General features: G+C 40.9%; 1 protein-coding gene and 1 long non-coding RNA gene across 4 annotated transcripts; both read left to right on the top strand.

The window, feature by feature from the left end:
• The first annotated feature begins 146 nt into the window (after positions 1-146).
• aspscr1 (ASPSCR1 tether for SLC2A4, UBX domain containing) lies at positions 147-26,539 on the top strand. Of its 3 annotated transcripts, none has more exons than XM_031574902.2 (17): positions 147-279; positions 610-665; positions 3,603-3,717; positions 10,373-10,473; positions 12,638-12,689; positions 12,776-12,849; positions 13,518-14,142; positions 15,189-15,260; positions 17,168-17,304; positions 17,811-17,892; positions 18,170-18,236; positions 18,398-18,460; positions 19,467-19,516; positions 20,777-20,828; positions 21,516-21,585; positions 22,400-22,572; positions 26,394-26,539. In XM_031574902.2, exons 1-17 carry the CDS (start codon positions 187-189, stop codon positions 26,402-26,404), a joined length of 1,893 nt encoding a protein of 630 aa, XP_031430762.1. In that variant the 5' UTR covers positions 147-186; the 3' UTR covers positions 26,405-26,539. The 3 variants fall into 3 exon arrangements, with proteins under 3 accessions (XP_031430762.1, XP_031430760.1, XP_031430761.1); XM_031574900.2 differs by having other exon boundaries at positions 15,186-15,260; XM_031574901.2 differs by having other exon boundaries at positions 15,186-15,260; positions 17,168-17,308; positions 17,815-17,892.
• LOC122133207 lies at positions 4,290-8,394 on the top strand. Its single transcript, XR_006152617.1, has 2 exons — positions 4,290-4,633; positions 5,361-8,394. It is a non-coding gene; the product is annotated as an uncharacterized LOC122133207 (long non-coding RNA).
• Positions 26,540-26,971: the final 432 nt, after the last annotated feature.

Raw genomic sequence — 26,971 nt, 5'->3', positions numbered from 1 at the left:
TTAACGTTTGATTAAGATATTGTGGCAAGTCCAGAGACACAAGACCTCTAGGCCTCGTCGTGCCAGTCATTTAACAGAAAGTATATCCATGTGATATAGATATCCAGTAGGTGGCAGCAATACTCTTGAAAGTGTCAAGTCAGCCAACAAATGTAAAGAAGAAAAATCAGTGCCTAACGTCACTTCATGATGGCAGCCAGCAACGCAGCAGTTTCAGTTCTTACCCCAAATGGAAGAAGGCAAACTGTAAAAGTGTCACCGAATACATCTCTTTTGCAGGTTGTACTCCATTATGTATAAACCACTCTAAGCTAAAACTTGATTAACGTGATTAATAATGTAATAACCATAGGTTGTCAGATCGATGACTGTTGTTGTTTTCGACATGCTAACCGTACCTGGCTAAATCCAGCTGACTAACGTTAGTTGTTTGGTATCGGAGCCCGCCTGTAAAGAAATGATCTGGTGGTACCTAACGTTACATTAGTTCATTGGATAGCTCGTTTGTTAACTACCTACCTAGCTAGCTACTTTGTTGTAGAAAAAAGCTTTGCACTTCCGAGGTTGGTAACCGTTGACTGGTGAGGCTAACCTTTTTACTTCTTCCAGGTTCTAGAGGAGGTTTGCATGAAACATGGATTTAATCCGGATGACTACGGATTGAGGTAAACCCCTATCGTTTTCAAATACCTTCAGATAATCTAGCTATTGTAGCTAGGTAATTCTTACAACACAGTTGTTTTAAAGTTAGTTAAGCTAACACTTCGTTTGTGTATATGCCGGCTATGTACACGTGTGTGTGTGTGTGTGTGTGTGTGTGTGTGTACACACTGCCTCCCCAAATGTTTGAAAACACCCTACGAAAAATGATACGGGGAAGCAAGTAACCATTAATAATCGTGCCGATATCAATAAACTCTTTTGAATTATAGTAGTGGTATAGTAATGGTGATCAGTGGTGGCTGGGGATGAAATATGTTTTGGTGAAGCGACCACACGATTCTTCACAAGCCATTGTTCTTCATTTAATTTGATCCAATCAGAGAAGCTGCAAGAACCCTATTGTTTGAGTTCTAATTATTATTATTCATTATTTTAGACCTATGCATCTTTCTTTCGTGAATTTGCATGTTACATGTTAATCTTCCTTTGTTATCAAACTATTTAAAAGGCCAACTGTATGGAACTTGTCCGAGACTGTTCATTAGATTCTCCTGACAGAAGTTATTCATGAAAATATGGCATGTCAAACCATAAAAAAGCCAAATATAGTGTAACGGCATTGCCTGCACTGAGAAAATGAACTTCAGAGAAATAATCTGTCATTACCAGACTTTGCATGCATTGTCATATTGACCGTATAAGAAACAAACATTTCAAGAACGCGGTCCTTAAGCGAATGCCTTAACATCACTATGAAGTGTCATTGTTTGAAGCCTTGCCAATCCAACAGCTTGCGTGGGTACATTTGGTAGGTCTGATCAAGGATGCTCCGTGGTGCTGGGGGTTGGTCCAGCTTGACCAGTTGTTACAAATCTCAGCTAAAGTCATCTACAGACTTTGACTTGAATTAACTTGATTGATTTGACTTTGTATTGAAATGTCTTTAACAACTTAATATCAGCAAAGTCTGTAGATGACTTTAGCTGAGTTTTTTTTAACAGCTGGTCAAGCAAAAAATGGGCTTGTATTATCAAAACTGATTGATGTATTGAAATTTCTTTTAAGCAGCAATGAGGAGTTCTGTTTCAAAACTAGCACGCTAACTACCTAAAAGGCATGCAAAAGCCTTGCAAACACCACCAACAGCCCAGTTGACACCACTGATAGAAGCTTGCCAACACACTAACTGGTGTCTTTTGGCAGTATAGCTGGCAATGTCATGCTGTGAGAGCTTTTCTTCCAGGAAACGCAGAACTACATAGTGCATATGTTACCGGCCCCAAGCCTAGGGGAACTTGGACCAGCACAAACTGGTTCTTTACACTTCAAAGTTAACAACAAACACACAGGTGTTAAGGCATGGAGACAATGGAGTTAATTTATTAAAGATCAATATTTTCTTAAAAGCAGGATAAAATTATTATTTTCTTAGTACTGATATCTCAGTCTCTTCAGTCATTTCAACAATGGATTCACCAATGCAAACATTGTATCACAGCAAGACCCAACATCATCATCATCATAGCTTTCAACCACTATTAATAAACCTAAGAGACAGGCTACAACCCTTATTTCATGTTCATACTACAATACCATTCAACATGTTAACTGACAAATCCATAATTATTTAAGCTGCCCATCGACCATGTGACAACACCAGTTGTTTAAAACCATGTTCAATCAAACTTAACAAACATTACCAAACACACTTACAAACATCCTTCAGCAGAGTAACACCCCATCCATTAGTCTGTTTTTTTTTTTAGATTATTCACAGTAATTTAAAACCCACAAGGAAAAGTTATATTACCCTAAAAGTCAAGAACAAACACACAGGTGTTAAGGCTTGGAGACAATGGAGTTCAAACAAAGCTCCCAAATTCCTTCTATTATCCAGCCTGCCTTGCAGAGTGCATCGGATGATACATCATTGCCCCCTAGTGGGCTGGAGTGAATTAGGCATGATAGACTACATTCATGTTCAAGACCACTCGATGGTTTACAAAGAAAGATAGGGTGTATGCGTGTGTGTGTTTGCGTGCGGAACTAATGATGGGCCGCTCCAAATATCCTGGATGGCTAGTGGGAAAGACACGAGTGTTTATCTGTCCTTCACATGACCGTATGCTATCCAAATGAATTTGATGATGGTACCAAAACTAGTTGCCTATAAAACCATACCTCAACAAGTGTCATTGTTGCATGTGTTACTTAAACAACTTAATATCAGCAATCAGTTTCGATTACACAAGTCCATTTTTTGTCAAAATGGCTAAGTACAGTAGATGTCTTGCATCTCTAACGCAATTTTTTTACGAAATGTTCTGCCTTTATAACATTCTGTGGAAGATCCAAAAAAATCATATGAAGTAGTATGAAGGGACAGCTAGTTTTTTAGTGACAGATTTTCAACCTGTCTCAAAATGTAGTACAGTGAATCAAAATCTCAAATGTCTCAATGTCTCAATCTTGCTTTGATCATTTAATCAATGTGCCAATCAAAATGTAGCACTTTGTAAGTAAGAAAGATTCAGTCTCGGACAAGAAATGTTGTATTTCAGCCATTTCTGATCAATGGCAATGAAACATACTTCTAATACTTCTCAAAAGTATTCTACTTCTATTAACCCCGCTGCGTCACTTCATAACAGCAACAACATAAACTGAATCGATGTTGTTAAGAAGCTGGTTAGGAAAGGGACAACATTAACAAGCCACCCTTGTCTATCACTGTTTAATCTATTTGCATCAGACCATTGTTCAAAACTGTTTTTTAAAAGAGTCAGCAATAGCCTATATGAGCAGTGTGTTGAGCTGTGTGTTGAGTGTTGAGCTGTGTGTTGAGTGTTGAGCTGTGTGTTGAGCTGTGTGTTGATGTGTTGAGCTGTGTGTTGAGCTGTGTGTTGAGTGTTGAGCACTTTCTCCTTCTTCTTCTCCAGGTTCCAGAGGAGCGTGCTGGATCTGTCTCTGCAGTGGCGCTACACCGGCCTGCCCAATAATGCCAAGCTGGAGGTGGTGACCAGTACCAAGCGCCAGGCAGGAACAGATAACACCGTGAGTGAAGAGTGGACCATCACATGTTTAGCCTTTTACTGCCTGTCTCTTCTCATTGTGTTCAAATCTTTGATGGCCAGATGCCCTTATATCCCAATTACAGATTTTAATTCTGAAAACTTCCTCATAGAGTTGTTTTAAGCTCCAAATCAATTTAGGGGGTTCTCTTGCTAATTTGTTTTGGATAATTGAAGATAAGTCATGAAAAAACTGACTTGAGTCATTGCACTTGACGTGGACGGCTGGGAGCAATCTGCACTTTACATCAACAACAAATCACACAGTTGGATGAACGGAGGTAAAAAAAAGTTTGATTCTACGCATTATTTATTTGATTCAATTTGATTTTTTCTATAGCATCAATAGCAATTCAAATTGTCTCAAGGCGCTTTACACAGCAGTACCACTAGGGGGAGCCCAGAGCCTGACCCCCCCCCCCCCAAAGCAGACACTTAGGGGACAGCAGCAAGGAAATAGTCCCTTTTAACGAAGAGAAAGAGTACAGTTCATAAGGGTACTTGATCAGAGTACAGTTCATAAGGGGAGAACCATGTGATGCATGTATTCATACATGCAGAATATATGCCCTCAAGGATATATACAAGATTGAGAATGGATAAAAATTGATTTATCACTATGGTTAATCTGATTATTTCGGAGTATTATGCTTAACATTATGGCACAGCTAAGGTTAGTGTAAAACAGTTCCCCGTGTGACACTAGCAAGCTCTCTAGTTGTCTCATTGGCTTTTGATGTCATTAATGTCCAGAACCATTTTTGCATGTGTTTGCTAGCTATAACAAATGAAAATGTACTGGTCAGGTGACGGGTTGTGATGAAGCATGAGAACATCAACAGGGAAGAGGACTTATGTTCGAGTTTTATTTACTTACCTCCACAGATGAAATTACTGGGGTAAGAATACTTTAAGTTGATTATTATAATTGTTTTTTTTTACTGAAGTTACATCTACTTAAATGGCCAGTTTGTTTTCTTTATAGATAGTAAGTATTTGTGAGAGCCAGATTTAGTGCTTTCTTAGCTGGCACTGAGAAATGTGCTTCCTATGCCCCAAACCAAATGGGTTTCTATTCATCAGGAGGGAAACAAAGTAGTTCTATTAGTGGAATGTTGTCAAGGCTAGTAGCATATCAAAGTCAAACTACTTTGTGAGCTGCACATCTTTTTCATAGCTAACGTGAAATGGATGTTGGCTATTTTAACTTGAAAAACATTTTGAGATTCTGTCAGAAATGGCTTCATTGCCTTTCAACAGATAGTTGACACTCTTGGTAGCTGCACTTGTGACTCTTTTAGTGACCTGACTATCTTGCTAACCTCACTGCATAAGCAGCCAGTCCGACTGAAAGCTCAGACGCACTTGATATAATATTTTGTATGTTGTATTTATTTATCTGTGGGTTTCAATGTTTTTTCATCTATCCTTTCCTTAACGCCAGTCAGACACTCTAACTTAGGGTAGCGAGTTGACAAACCCCCTTTGAAATGACTTGAGAAAACTGGCAAGTTACTCAGAGTTACTACTGTGAGGTCCTCAGAATGAGAGTAGGCTCTCTTGTGCTTTTCCTGTGTTTGTGTGCGTGCGTGATTTGGGGGAAAAACGGTTTATTTTTTGTTGCAGATGGAGGCCAACAAGACCTGCTACCCACCCTGAGGAAGACCACAAGATGAAGACCTGCTAAATGACTGGGAGGAGGAGGAATGTGACGACAAGGGTGAGAATGCCCTGCCATCATCCTCAGTTTGGTAACATGGATTGGATTCCACCTACTCTAGAACCTTGGATGAGAATCCTTCATTTCTATTCATTCCTTTTACTTGGGGGTTGGGCTCTTTCTTCCGCATATCCCATGTCAGTGCGGAGTCCTAAATGTGATCCGATCTCTTCTTCTTCTGTGACAAGGACACAAATGCTTCTCTGACCCGATCTCTTCTTCTTCTGTGACAAGGACACAAATGCTTCTCTGATCCGATCTCTTCTTCTTCTGTGACAAGGACACAAATGCTTCTCTGACCCGATCTCTTCTTCTTCTGTGACAAGGACACAAATGCTTCTCTGATCCGATCTCTTCTTCTTCTGTGACAAGGACACTAATGCTTCTCTGACCCGATCTCTTCTTCTTCTGTGACAAGGACACAAATGCTTCTCTGACCCGATCTCTTCTTCTTCTGTGACAAGGACACAAATGCTTCTCTGATCCTATCTCTTCTTCTTCTGCGACAAGGACACAGAAGCACCAGTTCAATCCCATTTCCTCTGTCGTCTCTTAGGTATAGATTTGAGCAGTATGTAGGATGGTGCCGTCTGTCACTAAAATAGTTTTTGGGCTTTCTCTTTCATTTTCTAAGAAATCTGTAGTTATCCGAGGGGTGGGAGCTTGTGCTGGAGTGGTGAAACATATCCACAAGATAGGAAGAGTTCTCCAGGCGGAGGCTGATCGCTTGCTCAGGGATAGGAAGAGTTCTCCAGGCGGAGGCTGATCGCTTGCTCAGGGATAGGAAGAGTTCTCCAGGCTGAGGCTGATCGCTTGCTCAGGGTTAGGAAGAGTTCTCCAGGCTGAGGCTGATCGCTTGCTCAGGGATAGGAAGAGTTCTCCAGGCTGAGGCTGATCGTTTGCTCAGGGATAGGAAGAGTTCTCCAGGCTGAGGCTGATCGCTTGCTCAGGGATAGGAAGAGTTCTCCAGGCTGAGGCTGATCGTTTGCTCAGGGATAGGAAGAGTTCTCCAGGCTGAGGCTGATCGCTTTCTTAGGGATAGGAAGAGTTCTCCAGGCGGAGGCTGATCGTTTGCTCAGGGATAGGAAGAGTTCTCCAGGCTGAGGCTGATCGCTTTCTTAGGGATAGGAAGAGTTCTCCAGGCTGAGGCTGATCGTTTGCTCAGGGATAGGAAGAGTTCTCCAGGCTGAGGCTGATCGTTTGCTCAGGGTTCACTTCACTCCATTGATACTCTGAGGGTATTGCAGCCAACCTTAGCATAGATGAACATATGGTAAAATCTAACTGTTAGACGTTTTAATATAAGGTGGTCATGATGGTCTTGTCTCGGATTTAGCCTGTAGAATAGCTAATCCAATCAGAGACAGTGGTCACACTCGATTAGTAAGGAACAATTTGGTCTTGGACAGAAATCGTTTCCGTCAGCCAACTGTTGCAAGTGATTGCAATAAATACATGTGGGAGTTTATTGGTCGGACCAAATGTATTCCAAAAAAACAAAGAAGTGGTAGCAAACTCTTTCCTTCCACTTTGTGGACATTGCCATCATCAGTTTGTAATCATTTCAAGACACCGCAATGCAGGATCTGATGTTGAGGCAAGGTGAGGTCCAGCCAGATACACTTCTGAGGAAATCTTTAATGACCGCTCGCTGGCAGGCAATACAATTTTTCAGGCCCTTTTTCAAACCGATCTCTTCCCAAATCCACACCGTCACAGAGTGTAACTCCACGTATAGTCACACACCTATTGAAGCGACAGGCTTTAACTCCACGTATAGTCACACTCCTGATGAAGGGACAGGCTTTTACAGTGTCACTCCACGTATAGTCACACTCCTATTGAAGCGACAGGCTTTTACAGTGTAACTCCACGTATAGTCACACTCCTATTCAAGGGACAGGCTTTTACAGCACAGAGTGTAACTCCACATATAGTCACACTCCTGTTGAAGGGACAGGCTTTTACAGCAGCAAGCTTTGGGATGTCCTCATGGGAAAGAGGAACTTGATGACAGAATCATTTTCATGGGCATAATGAACAGAACATTTAAAACCCCATAAAAATATGTTTCAGTGACCCCGGAAAATAGGATTTCCCCATGTTTAGCTTTTGCTGCAAATATCAGTTTTAGTGATATTGTTGTAAATTACTCTAATAAATACGGGCAGAAAAAAACAGGACAGTTAAAGTTAAGGAGTAGCACACACATTAGAAAGCGTTTGTGCTTCCTTGTGAAGCCTTCATCGTTGCAGGTTCAGTGTTGGAGGGCTTTATAAATATAAAGATAGCTACTTATCGTGGTGGACCTTCCACGTGAATGTGGAAGCACAGTTGGAGTGGTTGTAGAAGGTCCTTTGAGAAATCCCCTCAGTCTCTGCTTTCATTTGATCCAACAGCTTCTCCATTATCTTTCCATGTACAGTGTGTTCCTGAACTGCAGGAGCCACAGATAAATGGATTGCTTTGTTATAAAAAAAAAAATATATATATTAAAATGGAGAATAAAACAAAAATGGCTGTTACAGCCCCGGAATGTAAGGCAGTAGACAAAATAGTTTCCAGTCATCTGCAGAAGGACAAGTATTCTGTGATCAGTCATAGATCCCCACCCCACTCCATTTATTAGTGTTTCTCCACAAGCTTGATCTACTATGTGATCTACTTTTAAATGTGACTTAACATTTTGAATGATGTTATAAGCATCATATGTACATATTTGTCATATTACACTGAATTTGTATAAAATGTCCTTTATAAGTAAGTAATAAGCTGTATCTGTTGAATAAAACGTATTTTATGTCCTTTTTCTGAAATGGTTTTAAGTAATATATATGTATTATTATTTATTTATTTAAGTGAACTATTGGTAATGTTATGGTTTTTTTAATCTGACAGTCACATGCTTAATAAATGGTGTATTGTTACAGACCAAATTCATACCATTGTGTCTGTCTTATTTTTTATTCTTTTTAGGTTTTATACTTTTATGTTGAAGTGAGCAAGAAAATTACCACATTCTAAATCACGCATCCTGTGCTTTTTTTATCTTCATCGTTGAATTTATCATAACTTTTGAACAGTTAACGATATTTCCATTCAGATTTGTTTTTGTTAAATAACCGTCCAAATTCTGTGTCTCATGGTCTCTACATCATTTGTTGTGTGTGTGTGTGTATCTGTACTATTAACTGCACTGTATATAAAGAGTATGGCAGTATTTTATATAATTTTAACAAACCTGTGTATTGTCCGCACCTGTGTATTAACCGCAGTTTATTCAACGTTATGTCAGCCTCAAGTAAAACGAAATGCCACGTGGCTGTCAGCTAGCAAGCAGTTAGCTGATGTTTGCTAGCATAGCTCCTGTAACTGTGCTGTACGGTAACCTTTGTCTTGTGACGTAATGATGCAAAATCAAAGGAGACGTCGGGTAGAGTTGTTATTTGCACTTATAAAACAATTGGGTCCTATCGAATTATTTAGCTGTTTCTGATTGGACGAAAGACGTTCCATGAGTTGGAATACCCCAGGACATCCCAACTCGACTTTTCACAGCTAATAATAAATCACTCTGCGATTAAACATTCTATAGCGCGTTGATACAATTAAGCGATAACCGTTAATTCAAAGTTCTTATAATTCCAAAAGACGTTGACAATGGAACTATTTTTTTTGTTGCGGAGAAACAATGGCGAAATTTTTTATTTTTTTTAATCAATGACTTCGTGTTTAAATTTTAATTGGTTGACTATAAAATTGTTTTATAAAAGCAATATAGTACGAGTGCGAGTGGGGTAGGTAAGGCATATTCCCACGGGTGTTGTTGCCTCCGGCCTCGTGGCTACGGCCGAACACCACCCGTGGGAATATCCCTTACCTACCCCACTCGTACTATATTGCTTAAGTATGTACTCATAGGACACAAGAGTCTTGCGAAGCCTTTGTGGGACAGGTGGAATGGCATATTCATTTGTGGGTGTGTTGTTACATTTGTGTCTTTTGAGCCAATCATACCAACAGGAATTCTGACATGTGCTGTGATGACAAGACATTTATCATTTGTTCTTACAACAGACATCAGTGCATTTTATGAAAATATTTAAACTGTTAAATTGTCATCGAGAAATGTTGTGTGGAATTGCTAAAAGCCCTGGTCTTTACATGATTTTACATATGGGCCAATGGCTACAGCGAAAATTGAAGTAATATTAGGAAACTTTGGAAACTATCATCATCGTCTACATCGATTCATTCCTGTTTTGAATGACAAAAGCCATCTGTACCGAATAATTACATTCAATTCAGTTGTATGTAAACGATATGTATCAGAAGCCAATTCAAGCCACGGTTCACTGCCTTTTTGTTGTCTTTAAAACATAGATCTCATTTCACTATGGAATGCCACAGACTATGAAGTTAGGAAGAGTATTCCACAGGAGAGGGGCTTGATGGCAAAAGGTTCTGCCTCGTATTGTGCTTTTTCTTTTACTCTTGGAATTACAAGACCTGCACTCTGCGAGTAGGCCTGCTTTCCTTGAGGTCATTTGGAACTAGGCCTTTTAAACCTTACGTTTGAAGGAGTACTTTCAAATCAGATCAGATTTAGTAAAAATGATGTCTGGGATCTGTTTTATGTGCGAGTCTAATGAGAAGTCTTGGTGAATAGTTCCACCAAGGTCTTTGACACTTATGTTGGGTGAAATGTCATCAAGTGGAAGCAGATGGCTGGATCGTGTCATTCTCAACTGTTTGGGGCCTGAAATTATTACAATCAGCCCAGTCCCAGACCTTAAAAACCCTAACCCTACAATTATTACATCAGTCCTATCTGTGCTAACCCTACAATTATTACATCAGTCCTATCTGTGCTAACCCTACAATTATTACATCAGTCCTATCTGCGTTTGTTTTTCAGGTACTTATCGCCGTGCAGTTGGAGGACGGTAACCGTCTGCAAGGTGCATTCCGTTGTGGGCAAAGCCTCTGGGACCTGCTGAGCCACTTCCCCGAATTAAGGTATCTACATATTGAAGTGCCTAATGACTGATTATTACCAAGAAGAATTAAGGTATCTACATATTGAAGTGCCTAATGACTCTGATGAGGTTGATGAGGTTGATGTACACTGATGAGGGTTGATGAGGTTGATGTACACTGATGAGGTTGATGTACACTGATGAGGGTTGATGAGGTTGATGAGGTTGATGAGGTTGATGTACACTGATGAGGGTTGATGAGGTTGATGTACACTGATGAGGTTGATGTACACTGATGAGGTTGATGTCCACTGATGAGGTTGATGTCCACTGATGAGGTTGATGAGGTTGATGTCCACTGATGAGGTTGATGTCCACTGATGAGGTTGATGAGGTTGATGAGGTTGATGAGGTTGATGTCCACTGATGAGGTTGATGAGGTTGATGTCCACTGATGAGGTTGATGTCCACTGATGAGGTTGATGAGGTTGATGTACACTGATGAGGTTGATGAGGTTGATCTACACTGATGAGGTTGATGTACACCGCTAGGGATGCTGTCATATTGTAATTCAGATATATGATAGTCCAGTTGGCAAGTCAGAAAGAATGCAACAGGCATGCAACCAACACTTTGTTGAGCTGTATGTTCAGTGAACTGCTTGTATTACTTGTTGCCGTGCTTTCATAACAACCTCAATGAAAATATAGGCTAATTAAATTACTTATTCAGTCTACTAATACAATGCAACCAGTCCAACTACCCTGTGTGTTATAGCAGAGCTCACTGACGCTTACAGCTGTACTCAAAAACATTATTCAGCTCCCTTAACCCTCTCAAGACATCCGATTTGCAGACTGTACCATGAAAATATATCAGCAAACACCTTAAAAAACAAAGAATGTTAATTTTACTCATTTGACAAAATAAAGCTAGTTCAAACGAGGTAGTTTAAAAATGTCAATGTGTAAAACGATTCAACTCCCTAGAGTCAATATTATGTGGGGCAATACGTATACTGATGCCTCTGGATACATCTTCTATGTCTCATTTTCCTTGGAATTTAAAAGCTTGGTAAAAAAAACTCATCTTGTTTATACATGGTTGGAGGTTAGTTGGTTTCAGCAGTTCAGTAGCCTGATTGCTTGTGCGTAAAACTTGGAACTCGGAACCTGCTGGTACGGGTCCACATGCTTGGGTCTTGTGCTGTGCGAAAAGTCTGTGGCTGGGGTTGGCTTAGACCCGGTTGAAGTTTTGTTTACAGTGGATGTTCTCCCGCATAGTCTAATCTCCTCCCTTAAAGCCAGAACAAGGAACTCTGGGTAATGAAGTCTTTATCATGTGAATAGAGTAATTAATGAAGGGGTGGTGTTTGTGCAGTCCTACTGGTGCTACTCCTACTGTGACTGACACATCCAGGGCTCTACGCTCTACGCTTGTTTATTTTCCCCAAGGAGGGCCACCTTCTGGCGGTAGTAACTACCAGGCGGCCAATAGCTCAGTGAGGAAACATGCATTCTCACTTGAAGGCTGCACCCCAGTATGAACCACAGGGCTGCAGACATTTTACTAAATAAATGTATAAACTGTGGGTTTACAATTACGGTGCAGCAGACACTCATCCAAACCATTTTACAAAAAATTGTTCACAATAACGAAAAAGATAGAATAATGCACAATACAACAATATACGTAGAACAATATTGAATATCAGATTGTAGTCTAAAAATGACAGTTATTACAATAATTGTTGTTATGTCTGAGAAGGCCCATTTTCTTCCACCATCACTCCTGTGTTTCAATGCTTTAATCCTAGCTTTATTCATAAATTATGTTTTAAAGTCTAATTACTCATTAGAAAACCTTTTTTTTTTAATTATGATTGCACAGCTGAAAATGTGTGTGTTGCTTAGGGAAGCAAAAATGGCATTCTTTGGGCTAAATGAGAACCTAGAACGTCAGATTTGATTGTGGTGTAAAATGGTCAAAAGAGGCGGAAGGCCCCAGTGCATAACTGTGTAGATCTGTGTCTGGCTTTTTGTGAAATAAAACCAGATGTCTTATCTCCAATAAGGACAATCGGTAATGAACACAAACATACGTGGCACTGTTGATGCACTTAATCATAATAATGGCAATGATTCCATTATACAATACAATGTTGGGTGAGGAGTGGTACTAATTATTATGTAACTCTTCACAGGATCTCTGATGAAGAAGACGCCATACCTACATGTGTTTACATGAGAGATGAGGTAGCAAAAAAGCTTTACTCTTTTTTCTATATGTTGCTCTTTACTCTCTTCCTTGTTCTATTTTGATCTAGTGCATTTTTGTGTAGATCACTGGGCAACAAACTCTCCAGAAGACGACTCTGAAATCTCTGGGGTTGACTGGAGGCAATGCTATCATCAGGTCAGGGGTCATTTGGCTTTCATATGACAGGAAATAGCTTCACTTTCCACCTGTTCTGAACGCCTCTCCTCTCCTCTCCTCTCCTCTCCTCTCCTACCCCTCTCCTCTCCTCTCCTCTCCTCTCCTCTCCTCTCCTGCCCTCTCCTCTCCTCTCCTCTCCTCTCTTCTCCTCTCCTGCCCTCTCCTCTCCTCTCCTCTCCTCCCCTCTCTTCTCCTCTCCCCCTCTCTTCTCCTCTCCTCTCCTCTCCTCCCCTCTCTTCTCCTCTCCCCCTCTCCTCTCCTCTCCTCTCCTCTCCCCCTCTCTTCTCCTCTCCTCTCCTCTCCTCTCCCCCTCTCTTCTCCTCTCCCCCTCTCTTCTCCTCTCCTCTCCTCTCCCCCTCTCTTCTCCTCTCCTCTCCCCCCTCTCTTCTCCCCCCCTCTCTTCTCCTCTCTCCTCTCCTCTCCTCTCCTGCCCTCTCCTCTCCTCTCCTCTCCACTCTTCTCCTCTCCTCTCTCTCCTCTCCTCTCCTCTCCTCTCCTCTCCTCCCTCCTCTCCTGCCCTCTCCTCTCCTCTCCTCTCCACTCTTCTCCTCTCCTCTCTCTCCTCTCCTCTCCTCTCCTCTCCTCTCCTCTCCTCCCTCCTCTCCTCTCCTCCCTCCTCTCCTCTCCTCTCCTCTCCTCTCCTCCAGATATATGCTGAAAAAAGCCAAGAAAGAGGGGGATGGGAATTCCTGTGAGGCAGCTGCCATGCCGGCGGATGGAGATGCCACGGAGTCCCCAGTGCACCATACTAGTCAGCCTGTGCCCACTCAGCCACCAGGAGGCGCTGTGCACCATACTAGTCAGCCTGTGCTCCCTCAGCCACCAGGGGGCGCTGTGGCTAATGATATGGCAGAGAAGACATCCTCCTCTCCCGTGACCATGGAAACGTGCAGCGTTATTCCTTCCTCAGATGTGTCTGCCAAGTCATGTCACGTTCAGACAAGAAAGAATGAAACGTCCCCAGGGTTAGACTCCCAGGCATCGGTGAGGTCCAGAAATCAGTCTCGGGAGAAGCAAAAAGAACCAGAAGTAGAGAAGATCCTGAAAGCTGAAAGACACCCGGAGGAGACACCCAGTTCTTCTAGAGCGGGCCAGAGTTCAAGCAAGACCTCTGCACACAGCACCTTCGTGCCCTTCTCAGGGGGAGGCCAGTGTCTGGGGAGCACTGGCACCAGTAGCATGAGGGCCTCCTCTTCATCATCATCATCTTCATCATCGCTCATAGCGGGTCCTCCTGAAGCCAAGAAACCCAAATCTAGCCATGAAATAAAGGTGAGATGGAGAAAAGGAGATCAACCCTTTCTTCACAGGTGGCACTCTGATGGAACATTTGCAGCCAGACATTTGAATCTTTAGCCAAAATCATCACAGTACTTTTTATATATATATATATAACCTGACCTATTCATTTGTGCTGCATCTAAAACCAGCTATGAGGGAGCAATGGGTATATACGCTAGTTATGCATAACAATTGTGCATTTTATGATAAAGCATCCGACTTGGCAGAAAAACTAACAAAGGGGGTTTGGATCAGATTCAGAAATGGAGGTGCTTCAAATACGGCCCCCAGGGCATCAAGCCTGTTTGATTGAGTCTATTTCAATGGGTCTGTTTCAGACATGAATGATCTGATTACAACCCCTTTGGTCGTTTTCTGTCAAATGTTACTTTTATCTTAAAATGCACAATTGTTTGAGTTGAACCTTGCTATAACAAGTGTATCACACTAAGATACTCTAGGGGTTTAAACCTGTTATAACAAGTGTATCACATTAAGATACTCTAGGGGTTTAAACCTGCTATAAACCTGCTATAACAAGTGTATCACATTAAGATACTCTAGGGGTTTAAACCTGTCCTGCTATAACAAGTGTATCACACTAAGATACTCTAGGGGTTTAAACCTGTCCTGCTATAACAAGTGTATTACACTAAGATACTCTAGGGGTATTACAGGGCCAGCATTTGCCATGTGTATTGCCATGTCATTGGAGATCATTTGTCATGGTTCATGCCCTACACAATAATGGGAGTGAGGAGGTCGTATATGTGCAATAGGCCAGAGTGTGCAAGATGAGTGGTATCGTTCGTAACCAAACTTGATCATTCACTTGGTTGAAGTTTATGGAAAGTCATTATTCATCATACATTGAAGATTTAGGCCTAAGTCTTATCTCAGCCTCAGCCCATTGGTGATTAAATGTTTGATGGAATTGAACAAGTGATATGTGTGTTACAGCTTATAATAACAGTTACGTAATTTACGATGAATTCATTCGTTTTCGTTTCTGTAATTTGTTGTCTGTTTTTCAGAAGACCACCTGTGTCAAAGCCAGTGACGAACAGGGTTTTAGAAGGCAAGATGCAGACTGGGATGGAACTTTAGAGGTAAAAGCAAAAGTGGCAAGAACAACAAAACCACACCTCTAGATCAGCATTTCTCAACTGGTGGGTTGCTGCCCAAAAGTGGGGTTGCAGAATCATTTTGAATGGGTCGCCGAGTGTGTGGTCCTTCAGAACTTTAATAACTTTTGTAGAAAATATAGGAAGAGTAGCTTTTATTTGGGAAAAGATGAGTCTTCCCAGTCCTCAGGTCTCAATCCGAAAGGGAAAAAGAAGCTCTCAGAGAGGGACAGAGAGAGTTCTGCGTGAGCTGCAAATGCATAGCCCAGTTCCGCCAGGATCCTGCAGGACTTTGTTGTGATCGTTGTGGCCAAAAGTGACTGTGCCTTAGGAATTCTCTAAAGCTGGGGTGATTGAGAGCTTCTTTTTTTTTTCCTGTGGGAATTCCTTAAAAATGTATCCCACCAGGATCTTGTGAGGGTTTGTAGTGACTGAATTTGCTGCGGGAATTCTCAAAAATTCTCGTTTAACATTGCCGTAATTTTGAGCTAAATAAAATCAATCACAAAAAGTGCTGAAATTCCAAGACTTTGCTTTAGACCTGTTGTCTGTTTACTTCAATAACTGTAAAGATAAACTAATAGTCTCTACAAAATAACTTTCTACAGTGATTTCCTATAGAGTTTCTTTACAGTTATTGAAGTAAACAAACACCTGTCCAGTTTCTTTACAGTTATTGAAGTAAACAAACACCGGTCTGTCTATGTAGGGATCCTTTCCATGTGGTCAGAGATGGATTCCAATGATTCCAATACAAACCTGTCAGTAGCGGGGAAAAGCACTTTACTTTGACACGGATGCATGACCCATGGGATTACATTGGAGAGCCGTTTTGCGGTTGCTGATTATAGTGCTCTAACAATACTGGACCGATTTCGATCATTTTTGGCCGTAGTAAGAATTGTTGACCTAAAAAGATTATAATTCAATTAAATTCAATTTTATTTATATAAATAGTGCCACAACAATAACATGTTCTCAAGGTGCTTCAATAATAGGGCCCATGTTAAAAGATCCCGAAATTCTCCTTTAATGCCCAGGAATGAATGTGTGCATTGGTAATTATTATCTCTACAGAAATAGCCTGGTATGAAATCTAACGGAGTAAAGACACAACAAAACTAGATGACTTTTTCAGTCTCAAAATCACATCCATTGATTCACATTCTAACAGCCAGTCTGAAGGGAAGTAGCTTAGGCATTTTATAATATTGAATACTGATTAGCTATGGTTATGTGCAGTTTACAAGGAGCGATCAAAAAGTTCTGAGATTGTGCCTTTAAAAAGCGTAAAGAACAAGAGTTCCAGGGAGCGTGGGAAGGTGACTACTTTGTTGAGGATGGTGGCGACATTTAAATCGCTTACGGTTTTTGCTTTTTATAAGCTCAGTCTCAGAGCTTTGAGCATCTTGTATTTCTTATAAAAGCGCTCTTGGTGAATATGGCCAAGAACCCACAACCACAATGCAATCTGTTTTCGCTGTGTTGTCGTCTGACTCATTCGGTTTAAAGGAATTGACTAGCTTTGCTATTGTTCAGCTTTGACCAAGCCTTTCACCAATTAACGTCCCTCTTTCTCAGCCCATTGAGAGCATTTGAATATACAGTATATAATATAATACATATACTATATATATCTTTAGTTTATGCTTGTTGTTTCGCTTTCAAACTAAGGGCATTTGTGTCTAAAAAAAACAAATAAAATGTGCACAGCTAATATTTTGGAGTAGAATGTAGGGTTACAATTTGTCATTTCAGTTCAAGATGAGTATTTTTCCCATCCATCCATGTTTGTACAGATAGTCGGGCATAAGCAGCATCATTGGGGTGTTTAATATTAGGATGAGCCAAATGACCCATATTGGATCTTTGATTAAAGCTTTCTTTTTCAGCAAGTAGATAGAAAATCTCTGGTCTATCATATGGATGCCGGAGCCCATGAGGATGCCGATCAGGACCTGCCAGACGAGTTCTTTGAAGTTACTGTGGACGATATCAGGAAACGCTTCGCCCAGCTGAAGAGTCAGAGGCAAGTGATGAGCGCTTGCTTGACAGAGATGCGGTGGAGAGGTCACTGCTGGCTTGTGCAAATCTTCACTCACACTTTTGCTCTTTCCACTTTTGCCTCTCTGTGACACATAACCACCCGTGGAAATAGATCCATCTGGCATGTAGAATAACCAAGGCAGACTGACTGGAAGACAGATGTCACTTTAACCTTTTGAAGTTGGAGGGGAAGAAAAATCACAGCACATGGGCACATTGACACAGGGGGGTGATAGGCACTGCACAGGGCACATTGACACAGGGAAAAGGGTTACTTGTGTTGGTTTTAACGGCATGGCCATGCTCAAGCTAAAGCTATCAAACAACCTATTGCATTTAGATTGGTATTAGCTGAATTACCTGTCCAGTCCAGCAGAAAACAGGCAACTTCAGCCTCACTTTGAAGAGCCTTGGCCCTCATAGGTGTGTGCCATTGGCCTTCAAGTAATAATCCTTCATTTTTTCCATTTGACCTCTTTCCAACATCAGGAAGTTGTTGGAGGAAGCCCCTCTTCTGACGCAAGCCCTACGAGATTCCCAGGTGAAGGACAAGATGGAGAGGTACCCTTTTGTGAGTGAACATATAATCTTTCAGCCCAGCTTTGCCAGCATCTCCCTTCTATCAGTGTGCCATCCGCTAGCCAGCATCTCCCTTCTATCAGTGTGCCATCCGCTAGCCAGCGCTCCATTGCTCTGATGGCAGACACACAGACCCACTGTTGCCACTGCGCAGGCTCCCAGAATGCAATGTACGCTCCAATAACATGTTTATTTTGCTAAAATGTCAGTGTTGTTGTTGTCCTGTTTGAATATACAAGTAACATGTTTGGTTCATTTTTTTTTGACAGGTAGTTCTTAGAGTCCAGTTTCCAGACCGGTATATTTTACAGGGATTCTTCAGACCCCTGGAGACAGGTAAACATCTCTGCCTCTTCCAGTACCTTCTCTCTGTGTCTCTTCATTCTAGAGTCTCCATTTTCCATACGCTGCTCTTTAAAAAACAACTCTTGTTCTAAGTGTCTAGTTGGGTTCGGACCTTCCTTTCCTGTGTGTGATACATTTTTGCCTTTATTCAGTTACTGCTTTGAGACAGTTTGTGAAGGCCCATCTGGAGGATCCAAACCTCAGCTTCTACTTGTGTGAGTTAAAACACACTCTCACACACACACGCATGCGCACACACACACTCACTCACTCACTCACACACACACTCACTCACTCACTCACTCACTCACACACACACACACACACACACACACACACACGGCACAAAACTATAACATTCTAGCAAATGTAATGTATACTTAATTCAAAAGTGAAGCATATTTGTTTATTTTGGCTCTTTGAATGTTGGTTTTGGCTAAATGATAAAACATACAGCATCCTCTTCTTTGCCACTAGTGTTGAATGGCCAGACAAGAAGACATTAATAATTAATGAATTAATAACTGCAATAATTAATGCAGCTTTCCAGTTTTGTCTTATTTCTATTTTTCTACAAAACTGTTGCACATTCCAAAATGGATGTGTAAAGAGTGTTTAGTCCTAAGCTTGACCATTGTAGAGCAGGCCATGCTGCAGACATTTGGGACCGAAGGGTTAATCTATACAGAAATAAGACATTTGGGACCAAAGGGGTAATCAATACAGAAATAATTTATACAAATATTTATATTGGTTAGCATATGGGTGTAATTAAAGAAGGAAAGAGGATGGAGTATGGTGCGTGTGCATGTGCACTCAATGTCTAGTTGATTGGGATGTACAAAGAAAAGGTGTGAAGAATCTTGTCCTGCATTTGAATTTTCTTTTTGTGCTTTGGCAGTTTTCCAGCTTTTTGTGCTTAAGTATACATTGTATGCAAGGCTTTGTACAAGAGGCCCACAGGACATAGTTTAAATGACTGCTGTAGGTGCTTTAAGCAAGGAAGTTGGAAGTGATAAGTTTTCAGTACTGCAGGCATAGCAACACATTTCTTTATTTCTGAATGAGCAGTGAATGTCACATGTCTGGTTTTGTATGTAACTACGTTACGTTTTCATTAAGAGTTTTTTTTTTTTTATTGTTTGTGTCATTTTGGAATGATTCTCTTCATGTATACTCATAGAACAATACAAGTAATTTGATTTACGTTCCTCTTTGCAGTCATTACTCCCCCTAAGGCCATTCTGGATGACTCCTCTACACTCTTCCAGGTAAATCCAGTGATTTAGAGGCAGGTTTCTGTACACACATCTCTTTGTTTATGCTGTGCAGGTCTGTCTGTCTGTACTGTTAGTTTGGTTGAATACTTTTTTTATGTACTGTGTGTGGATTGGCTTTTATGTATCGGTTGTCATATGGGGCGACAGTGGTACAGGAGGTAAAGAAGTCGTTTAGTAAGCAGAAGGTTGCTAGTTCGATTCCCTGTCGAAGCGTCCTTGAGCAAGACACTGAACCCCTAATTGCTCCTGATGTGCAGTGTGCCATCAGTGTAAATGTAAAATGTGTATACATTGTAAGTCGCACATATGTAAGTCGCTTTGGATAAAAGCGTCTGCTAAATGACTAAATGTAAATGTAAATGTCATATGTCAATTTGAGCAGAGCAAAAAGTTCTTAGCTGGAGGCCTCTGTGTATGTCTTTGCTCATTTTTTGTATAATCTTTATCTTATTATGTTATTCGCATTAGTGTGCATACCCCTACAATTGTACAATGTCAGTAAAAATGTAGGTTCTCAAACTTCTCAAAACACAAAATGGCTACCCAACACCAGCAACCAGTGCTTCCTCTTCTTTCTTTTTCTTTGTATTCCAACCAGTGCCACCAGACTCAAGCTGCCACTTAAACATAGAAATGTCAAAGGTCCTCTCTAGAGGCAGTGTTGTCTCTTGTTGTTTTACACATCATAGATAGATAGATGGATACTTTATTATGTATCATGTACACATTGAAGCTATTATCACTGGAGCTATTATTATTACCCATCACTGCTACAATATATCTTATTGTATCTCTCTAGTAAAAACAGCTTTTCAGTGCACTTCAGAATTATTGGCACCTTTGCTAAAGACAATTGAAAAGGATTATTTAAAAATAATAAATAATGTTATATTGAAAATAGAAAAGAAATAGTGGAGGATCTGTGGGGCTGTGGGGCTGTTTCTCCTCCTGAGGCCCTGGCAGTATTGTTCATGTTCATTGCATAATGGGCTCCTGGTGATTTTAAACCAAAATCTAAAAATGCTTTGATATCTTTTTAAATCGACCTGCTGCTTTTGTGGGCATCAGATAGCTTAATTCAGTACCTCTGTCAGCTGCTTAGAGGAGCTTATGTTTGTTGAATGTTACCAACATTTGAAGAGTCAGAAAAGTGACGAGGTTGATCATGGGGATGTGACCAATGTAGTGAAGTGTGTTTGTGCTGATGCTCAATAGGAGGCGGACTAAACCTCTTTGTTTCTGCTATTCTAGGCTAACCTCTTCCCTGCTGCTATCGTATACTTTGGCTCAGATGTCAAGACAGGTTTGTGAATCTCAAGCTTCATTTCAAGTTTCCTTGTTTCCTCTTGGGGTTCCTCTCTCGCCTTAACTCTGTCTGAACAGTATTATTGAGCATATCAGACTTAACTGTGCTCTATGTCTGAACAGTATTATTGATTATATCAGACTTAACTGTGCTCTCTGTCTGAACAGTATTATAGAGTATATCAGACTAAACTGCTCTCTGTTTGAACAGTATTATTGAGTAAATCAGACTTAACTGTGCTCTCTGTCTGAACAGTATTATTGAGTATATCAGACTTAACTGTGCGCTCTGTCTGAACAGTATTATAGAGTATATCAGACTTAACTGTGTTCTCTGTCTGAACAGTATCATAGAGTATATCAGACTTAACTGTGCTCTCTGTCTGAACAGTATCATAGAGTATATCAGACTTAACTGTGCTCTCTGTTTGAACAGTATTATTGAGTAAATCAGACTTAACTGTGTTCTCTGTCTGAACAGTATTATTGAGTAAATCAGACTTAACTGTGCTCTCTGTCTGAACAGTATTATTGAGTATATCAGACTTAACTGTGCTCTCTGTCTGAACAGTATTATAGAGTATATCAGACTTAACCGTGCTCTCTGTCTGAACAGTATTATAGAGTATATCAGACTTGCCAGATAGAAAATAGGACGTGTGTTTATGTTTACTTTGCTTCACAGATTGTTTCTTACGGAGAGAAGTTTTGGACTCTAGGGTCAATGCTCATCAAGCAGATGAACTCATAGCTGGGTAAGTTTTTTTATTTATTTATCAGTTACTTATTCCGATCCAGTTAAGTTTCTTAACAGTCTGGAGCCGAGACTGCCTCGTCACACATGATCTTAAGACCAAGCCTTCTTGGCAACATTCTTGCCATTCTTGTATGACATCCTATCACAATCTTCAGCAAAGCCACCAAACAGTATTGCTTTGCTGAATCTGCATATCTTGGTGGACTAACTTGGTGTCTAGAATAAAATTACTCGATTTGACCACTCAGGGGTGCTATAATCACTCTTTATGGTCTAAAATCATGATTCTTATTTCAAGTCATGCTTTTTGAGATCTTGATGTCAGCCTTGATGTTGATGGGGAAGGCGCCAAACACGAAATTGGTTCATAATTGGCTAATTTCTTTTTTGGTGCTCAAGACCCGATCTCGAGGCAGTCCAGAATCATTCTGCCTCTAAGGTGTGCAACTTTAAGTTCAGATGCGTTATTCTCCTCACGAAATTTAGCACAGGTGATCTCCAGTCTGAGACTCATTAAAGGTATTAGTTGGATTTCAAAATGTAAACAACATCTGGATTAGTCTGCAATGGTTGGCTTTAAACCAGTCAAAATGAAAACATCAAACTGGAAGGTTAAGGGTGTGGGAGAACTTTTTGGCACATGAAAATAAATCATATCATATGAAGGCCACTCTTAGGGCAAATCATGTTTCCATCAGGGATCAATGAAGTGCATCCAACCCAATGCCAGTCATGTTTCTGGGAGATTATGGGAGCTTGTCTGTATTATTGCTTCATTTGAGTCTTTCATTGTATCTCCCTCCTCCTCTAAGCTCCATCTCCAAGTCTTCAGTTCCATCTTGCCCCTCACTGCCCTCGGAGGAGTCCTGTCCCCTGCCAGCAGTGCCCAGTGCATCCCCCCGTCAGCCGGACGCAGCGGAGCCCCACGCTCAGGCGCCCAGGCCAGTTGATCCCACCAACATGCCTAAGTGGCTCAAGCTACCAGGTACATCACACAACAAAATATGTACAACACAGTCACAGCATCACCAAATTAAAGACGCCTGAAAGTAAAATATGTACAACACAGTCACAGCATCGCCAAATTAAAGACGCCTGAAAGTAAAATATGTACAACACAGTCACAGCATCGCCAAATTAAAGACGCCTGAAAGGACGGTTTGCATTTGGTATGAATCGTTGCTGGCAGAACACCAAGAAGTATCAACATGCACAGAAGACACAAGACCAATTGTCATCTATTATCTATATGTCTGTCATATATATGTCATTGTTATAGGTTTAGAAGCATTTCATTTGTTTCCCACATCAAAACAACCGACTACACTTTGAAAGCTATCTATCAGTCCAGATTACTGTTAGTGCACATATGAATGATTCAACAGATGAGGAAAAATGAAGTCATTTTTCAAAGCCATAAGTTCTCGTCATCTCAACCCCAGTATGCACACCCAACCCATCCACATGAAATATCACTGGGCCTCACAACGTACTGGCTCCTGGCTGTTTTGTGTCCACGTGACTTTTCCAAGACTTACTGTGCCAGCTAACCAGTTCAGTTCAATTTAACTTTAGTTATATAGCGCTAATAGCAGATTTAGAATTACAGATCCCATAGCCTGAACCCCCCTAGAGCAAGGACACGCAAGGCAGGGAGAAACTCCCTTTAATAGGGAGAAACACTAACGCAAGGCAGGGAGAAACTCCCTTTAATAGGGAGAAACACTAACGCAAGGCAGGGAGAAACTCCCTTTTAATAGGCAGGGAGAAACTCCCTTTTAATAGGGAGAAACACTAACGCAAGGCAGGGAGAAACTCCCTTTAATAGGGAGAAACCTTGAGCAGAACCCCAGCTCAAAGGGGGAGCCCATCTGCTTTGGACCGGCCAGGTAGATATACAGATATACGGGGGGTGGTGAGGGGACCAGGAGCAAGCAGGTGGATTCACACACATATCAGAGGAGAAAACATATTAGCACACACGGCATATGTACATTAGTGCATTCATGCGTTAGTGGGTATACAGTGTCGTTGTAAGGTTACTATTTTAAGGCTAAGCAGAGCAATGAAGCAGAAAACTAGATCGATGATGGCGTTTATTTATATTAGGGGTACATAGGCTGGCAAACAGTATTATAAACAGAGATCCATTTGTACATAATAGTTTGTGTGTGGAGAAGCAGGGGAAGAAAGTGAGAGACAGCGAGACAGCGAGTGGACAGAGCTAGGTGGTATGCAAAGTGTATATGTCATTATAGGTTATGGTAATGAGGAACAACATTATCAGCTCCATCAGCATGTGCAGGTAAAGGGTCCTACTACATGGGAGGGAACAGAGACAGGTTAGAAACAGAATATCAGAAAGTCATGCACACTAAAAAATGATGCACTGCCAAAATGTTTAAATATCAAATTCATTCTGCTATGGCACGACACCACTCCGTCCTCTCTTGGCCGTTCACCCCTCGGCCACACAAGGCTTTAACCACCTCCGGATACCCTATAGGTGACGATTATTATTATTATTATTATTATTATTATGTTCACAGGACGTTCACATGGTGATACAGTGCAGTAAGACAAATAATGAAAATTACTAATGACACATTTATGGAAATTTTTAATGAAACGCCTGCCTTTATTAAACTGGGGCATCGACGAGTGCACTCACACACACAAACAAGCACCGTTAAATGCACAGGTGCGCACAAGAGGCCCATAAGCACATCCTGCTGAATTTAAATTATTCGCATTGGAAAAAGCCCAGCCTAACAAAATGAATTAATAAGCTGCTGGGCCAACTCACGGAACCCCTCTCCTTCAATGGAGCGAAACGGCCTTTTGTCAGAATGCTACGTATTTTTCTGTCATTTTCTGTTTGTCCTGGAGTGGGATTTTTCTTGAGCTACTAGCGAAGGCGGCGATGCTCGGTTGCAAAAGCCCACCGGAAACACACACACACACACACACACACACACACACACACACCGGCATCATCAGTCGTCTTGCAGACTCTATCCACATGGCGCTGCAGGGCGGAATTCCCCGTCCGCTTACTATCATATTTCATTACAACTTTACACTTCTTACATTGGACGTATCCAACAGCCTCATTAGAATCCGCATTGACTACTAAACAGAAATATCTCCATACAGTAGATTTCCCTTGGTTTTGTATTGGTTTAAACTCTCCATGCCTTTAGTGGACACCCAGACCAACCCTGTCCAGGAGCAATTCAAACCTTTTTGACCAACTTTTCACATATCTGCCTTGAGGTCTTCATCACCCTTCTGAATGTGGAAGGACTTAACGTTCTTCATCTTCCTCCTCCTCTCATCCTCCTGGCCGAGGAATATTAATTATCTATTTTCTAAAATATTGGCATTGATAGTAGCAGTATGTGATATGGTGTCATCACCCACTACAAAGTCATCCGACACAGGTTCAGCCAATTCAATTCAATTCAATTCAATTCAATTCAATTCAATTCAATTCACTGAAGTTAGATGCTAGCTAGCTTGCCAGCACTGCATCCAATGACAGAGCCTTCAGAATGTACTCACCCAATATGGCCCATTTAAACGGTCGTAACGAACAGGCTCAGTCCAGAGAGTGAGAGCCCATGTAGCAGGGGACTCATTCTGAATACTGATTGTGCTGCGAATAGCCAAGCAAGACTAGGTCAGTTAAACAGGTGCGGCTTATCGTACATCATTTGCGATCATCGTCCCTGTTTAGCTGGGCACGTACAAACTATGTTTAACAAGTGTTTGAGGCTTCGATGTTAATCAAACCGTAGTGAATGATTGTATGCTGTGGGTGCTGGTAATGGACCAAATGGTGCCTAATTTGCCATTAAACCCAAAGAAGACAATGATAGTCAAAGCGTAATCAGGATATTCAGTTGCGCTTCAACACAAGTAACTACACCACATCTTGGCAGCATTTGGAGATTGGTATCATGGCTGGATGCACCATTTCACTGTTAGTTTTATAAATGATTCAAGGTTCAGCAATCTACACTACACTACCAGAAAACCTTTATGGTGTCACATAAATGTATTAATGACACTTATATGCTAGCTAGGTTGTAATAATTTGGCTGTAGACTGCATACATTAATATGAGGAAACTGAGTGAGATTTTATCCAATGTTGTAGAAGCTTGGAGTGAAAATGGCATATCGTCACTTGTATCAAGCTAGCAATCATTGCAACAGGCCCACATAGGCTTACACACAGAAGTGGAGGTCTAGGCTGCATCATTTCATAGGCTAATATTATCCTCTTGAAGAGATAGATACAGTTCAAAGATACAGAAGTTATCTCTGTCTGCATCTACATCAATACACAGATTGTATGACTGCCAACATTCTTTATAGTGGTGGCCAGCACAGCTTGCAAAAATGTTCTTAGTGCATATCGTAGGTCCTGGCTATGTGTACATCACACAAGTTCATGCCTCAATGATGAGACAAATGAATCATGTAGCCCTAATGTGGTAGACAAGATGCTAACTTCCTGTTTTATTTTATTTTCAGCAAAGCCTCCGCCATCCCTATTGTTAATGACTGAAGGCACCCAACATTTAGGCTAATTTGTATAAAATGGGCCATTGTCATACCTTATGCACTTGAATCAATTCTGGAAAAAGGAGGCATATTTGCAAATAATTACTGGCTTTTAAAATAAAATGTGGTCAGCCTATGTCGATTGTAAATGCCTTCAAATATCAGGGTCAATGTTTGTTACTGTGAGTACTTGCTGTTTGTGTACTAATAATTTATGTCATTTTTTTTATTTCAGGTAAAAAATGAATGAACTGAAGATGTTTGAAGAGAAGAAAATATTATGTAATTCCAGTCTGAAAGAAATGACCAGTCATGAATTTAGTGCCATTGCATCTCATGGGTGAAATGTATTGGTATAATAAATCAAAATGAATTTTGGCAGACCGGAGTTTGTTATGATCTTCTGTGTGTGTCATTTGTGGTTACAGCCATCCCAGTCATACACCGCTACTGATATTTGATTACTGGTGACCATTTAGGGATACAATACGCAATGAATATTACTAAACAGTGGCGGCTTCTGAAAATATTCTCAGGGGGGGCAATTTTTTTGATAATGATTCGAAGGTACATTTAGCAGGACAATTGTATCTATTTGTTGTGAGCTGATTAACTCATACAGCAATACCTTTTTGTCCACTAGATGGCAGCACACAACAGAAAGATTTCCCCTCTAGCTACATAGGATACAGGTGGAAAGCTATGGAAGAAAGTTGCATCCAGGAGCCTTCAAAAGAATAAGTGAGGTGGCTCCACAATAAATTGTCCCACTTGTTCATTGTTCACATTACCCAAATGTTGTATGATGTAAAA

This window comes from Clupea harengus, chromosome 10 (assembly GCF_900700415.2).
Source record: "Clupea harengus chromosome 10, Ch_v2.0.2, whole genome shotgun sequence".
NCBI lineage: Eukaryota > Metazoa > Chordata > Actinopteri > Clupeiformes > Clupeidae > Clupea > Clupea harengus.
Note: the sequence above shows the minus strand (reverse complement) of the source record. Positions and strands in the feature narration are given on the sequence as shown.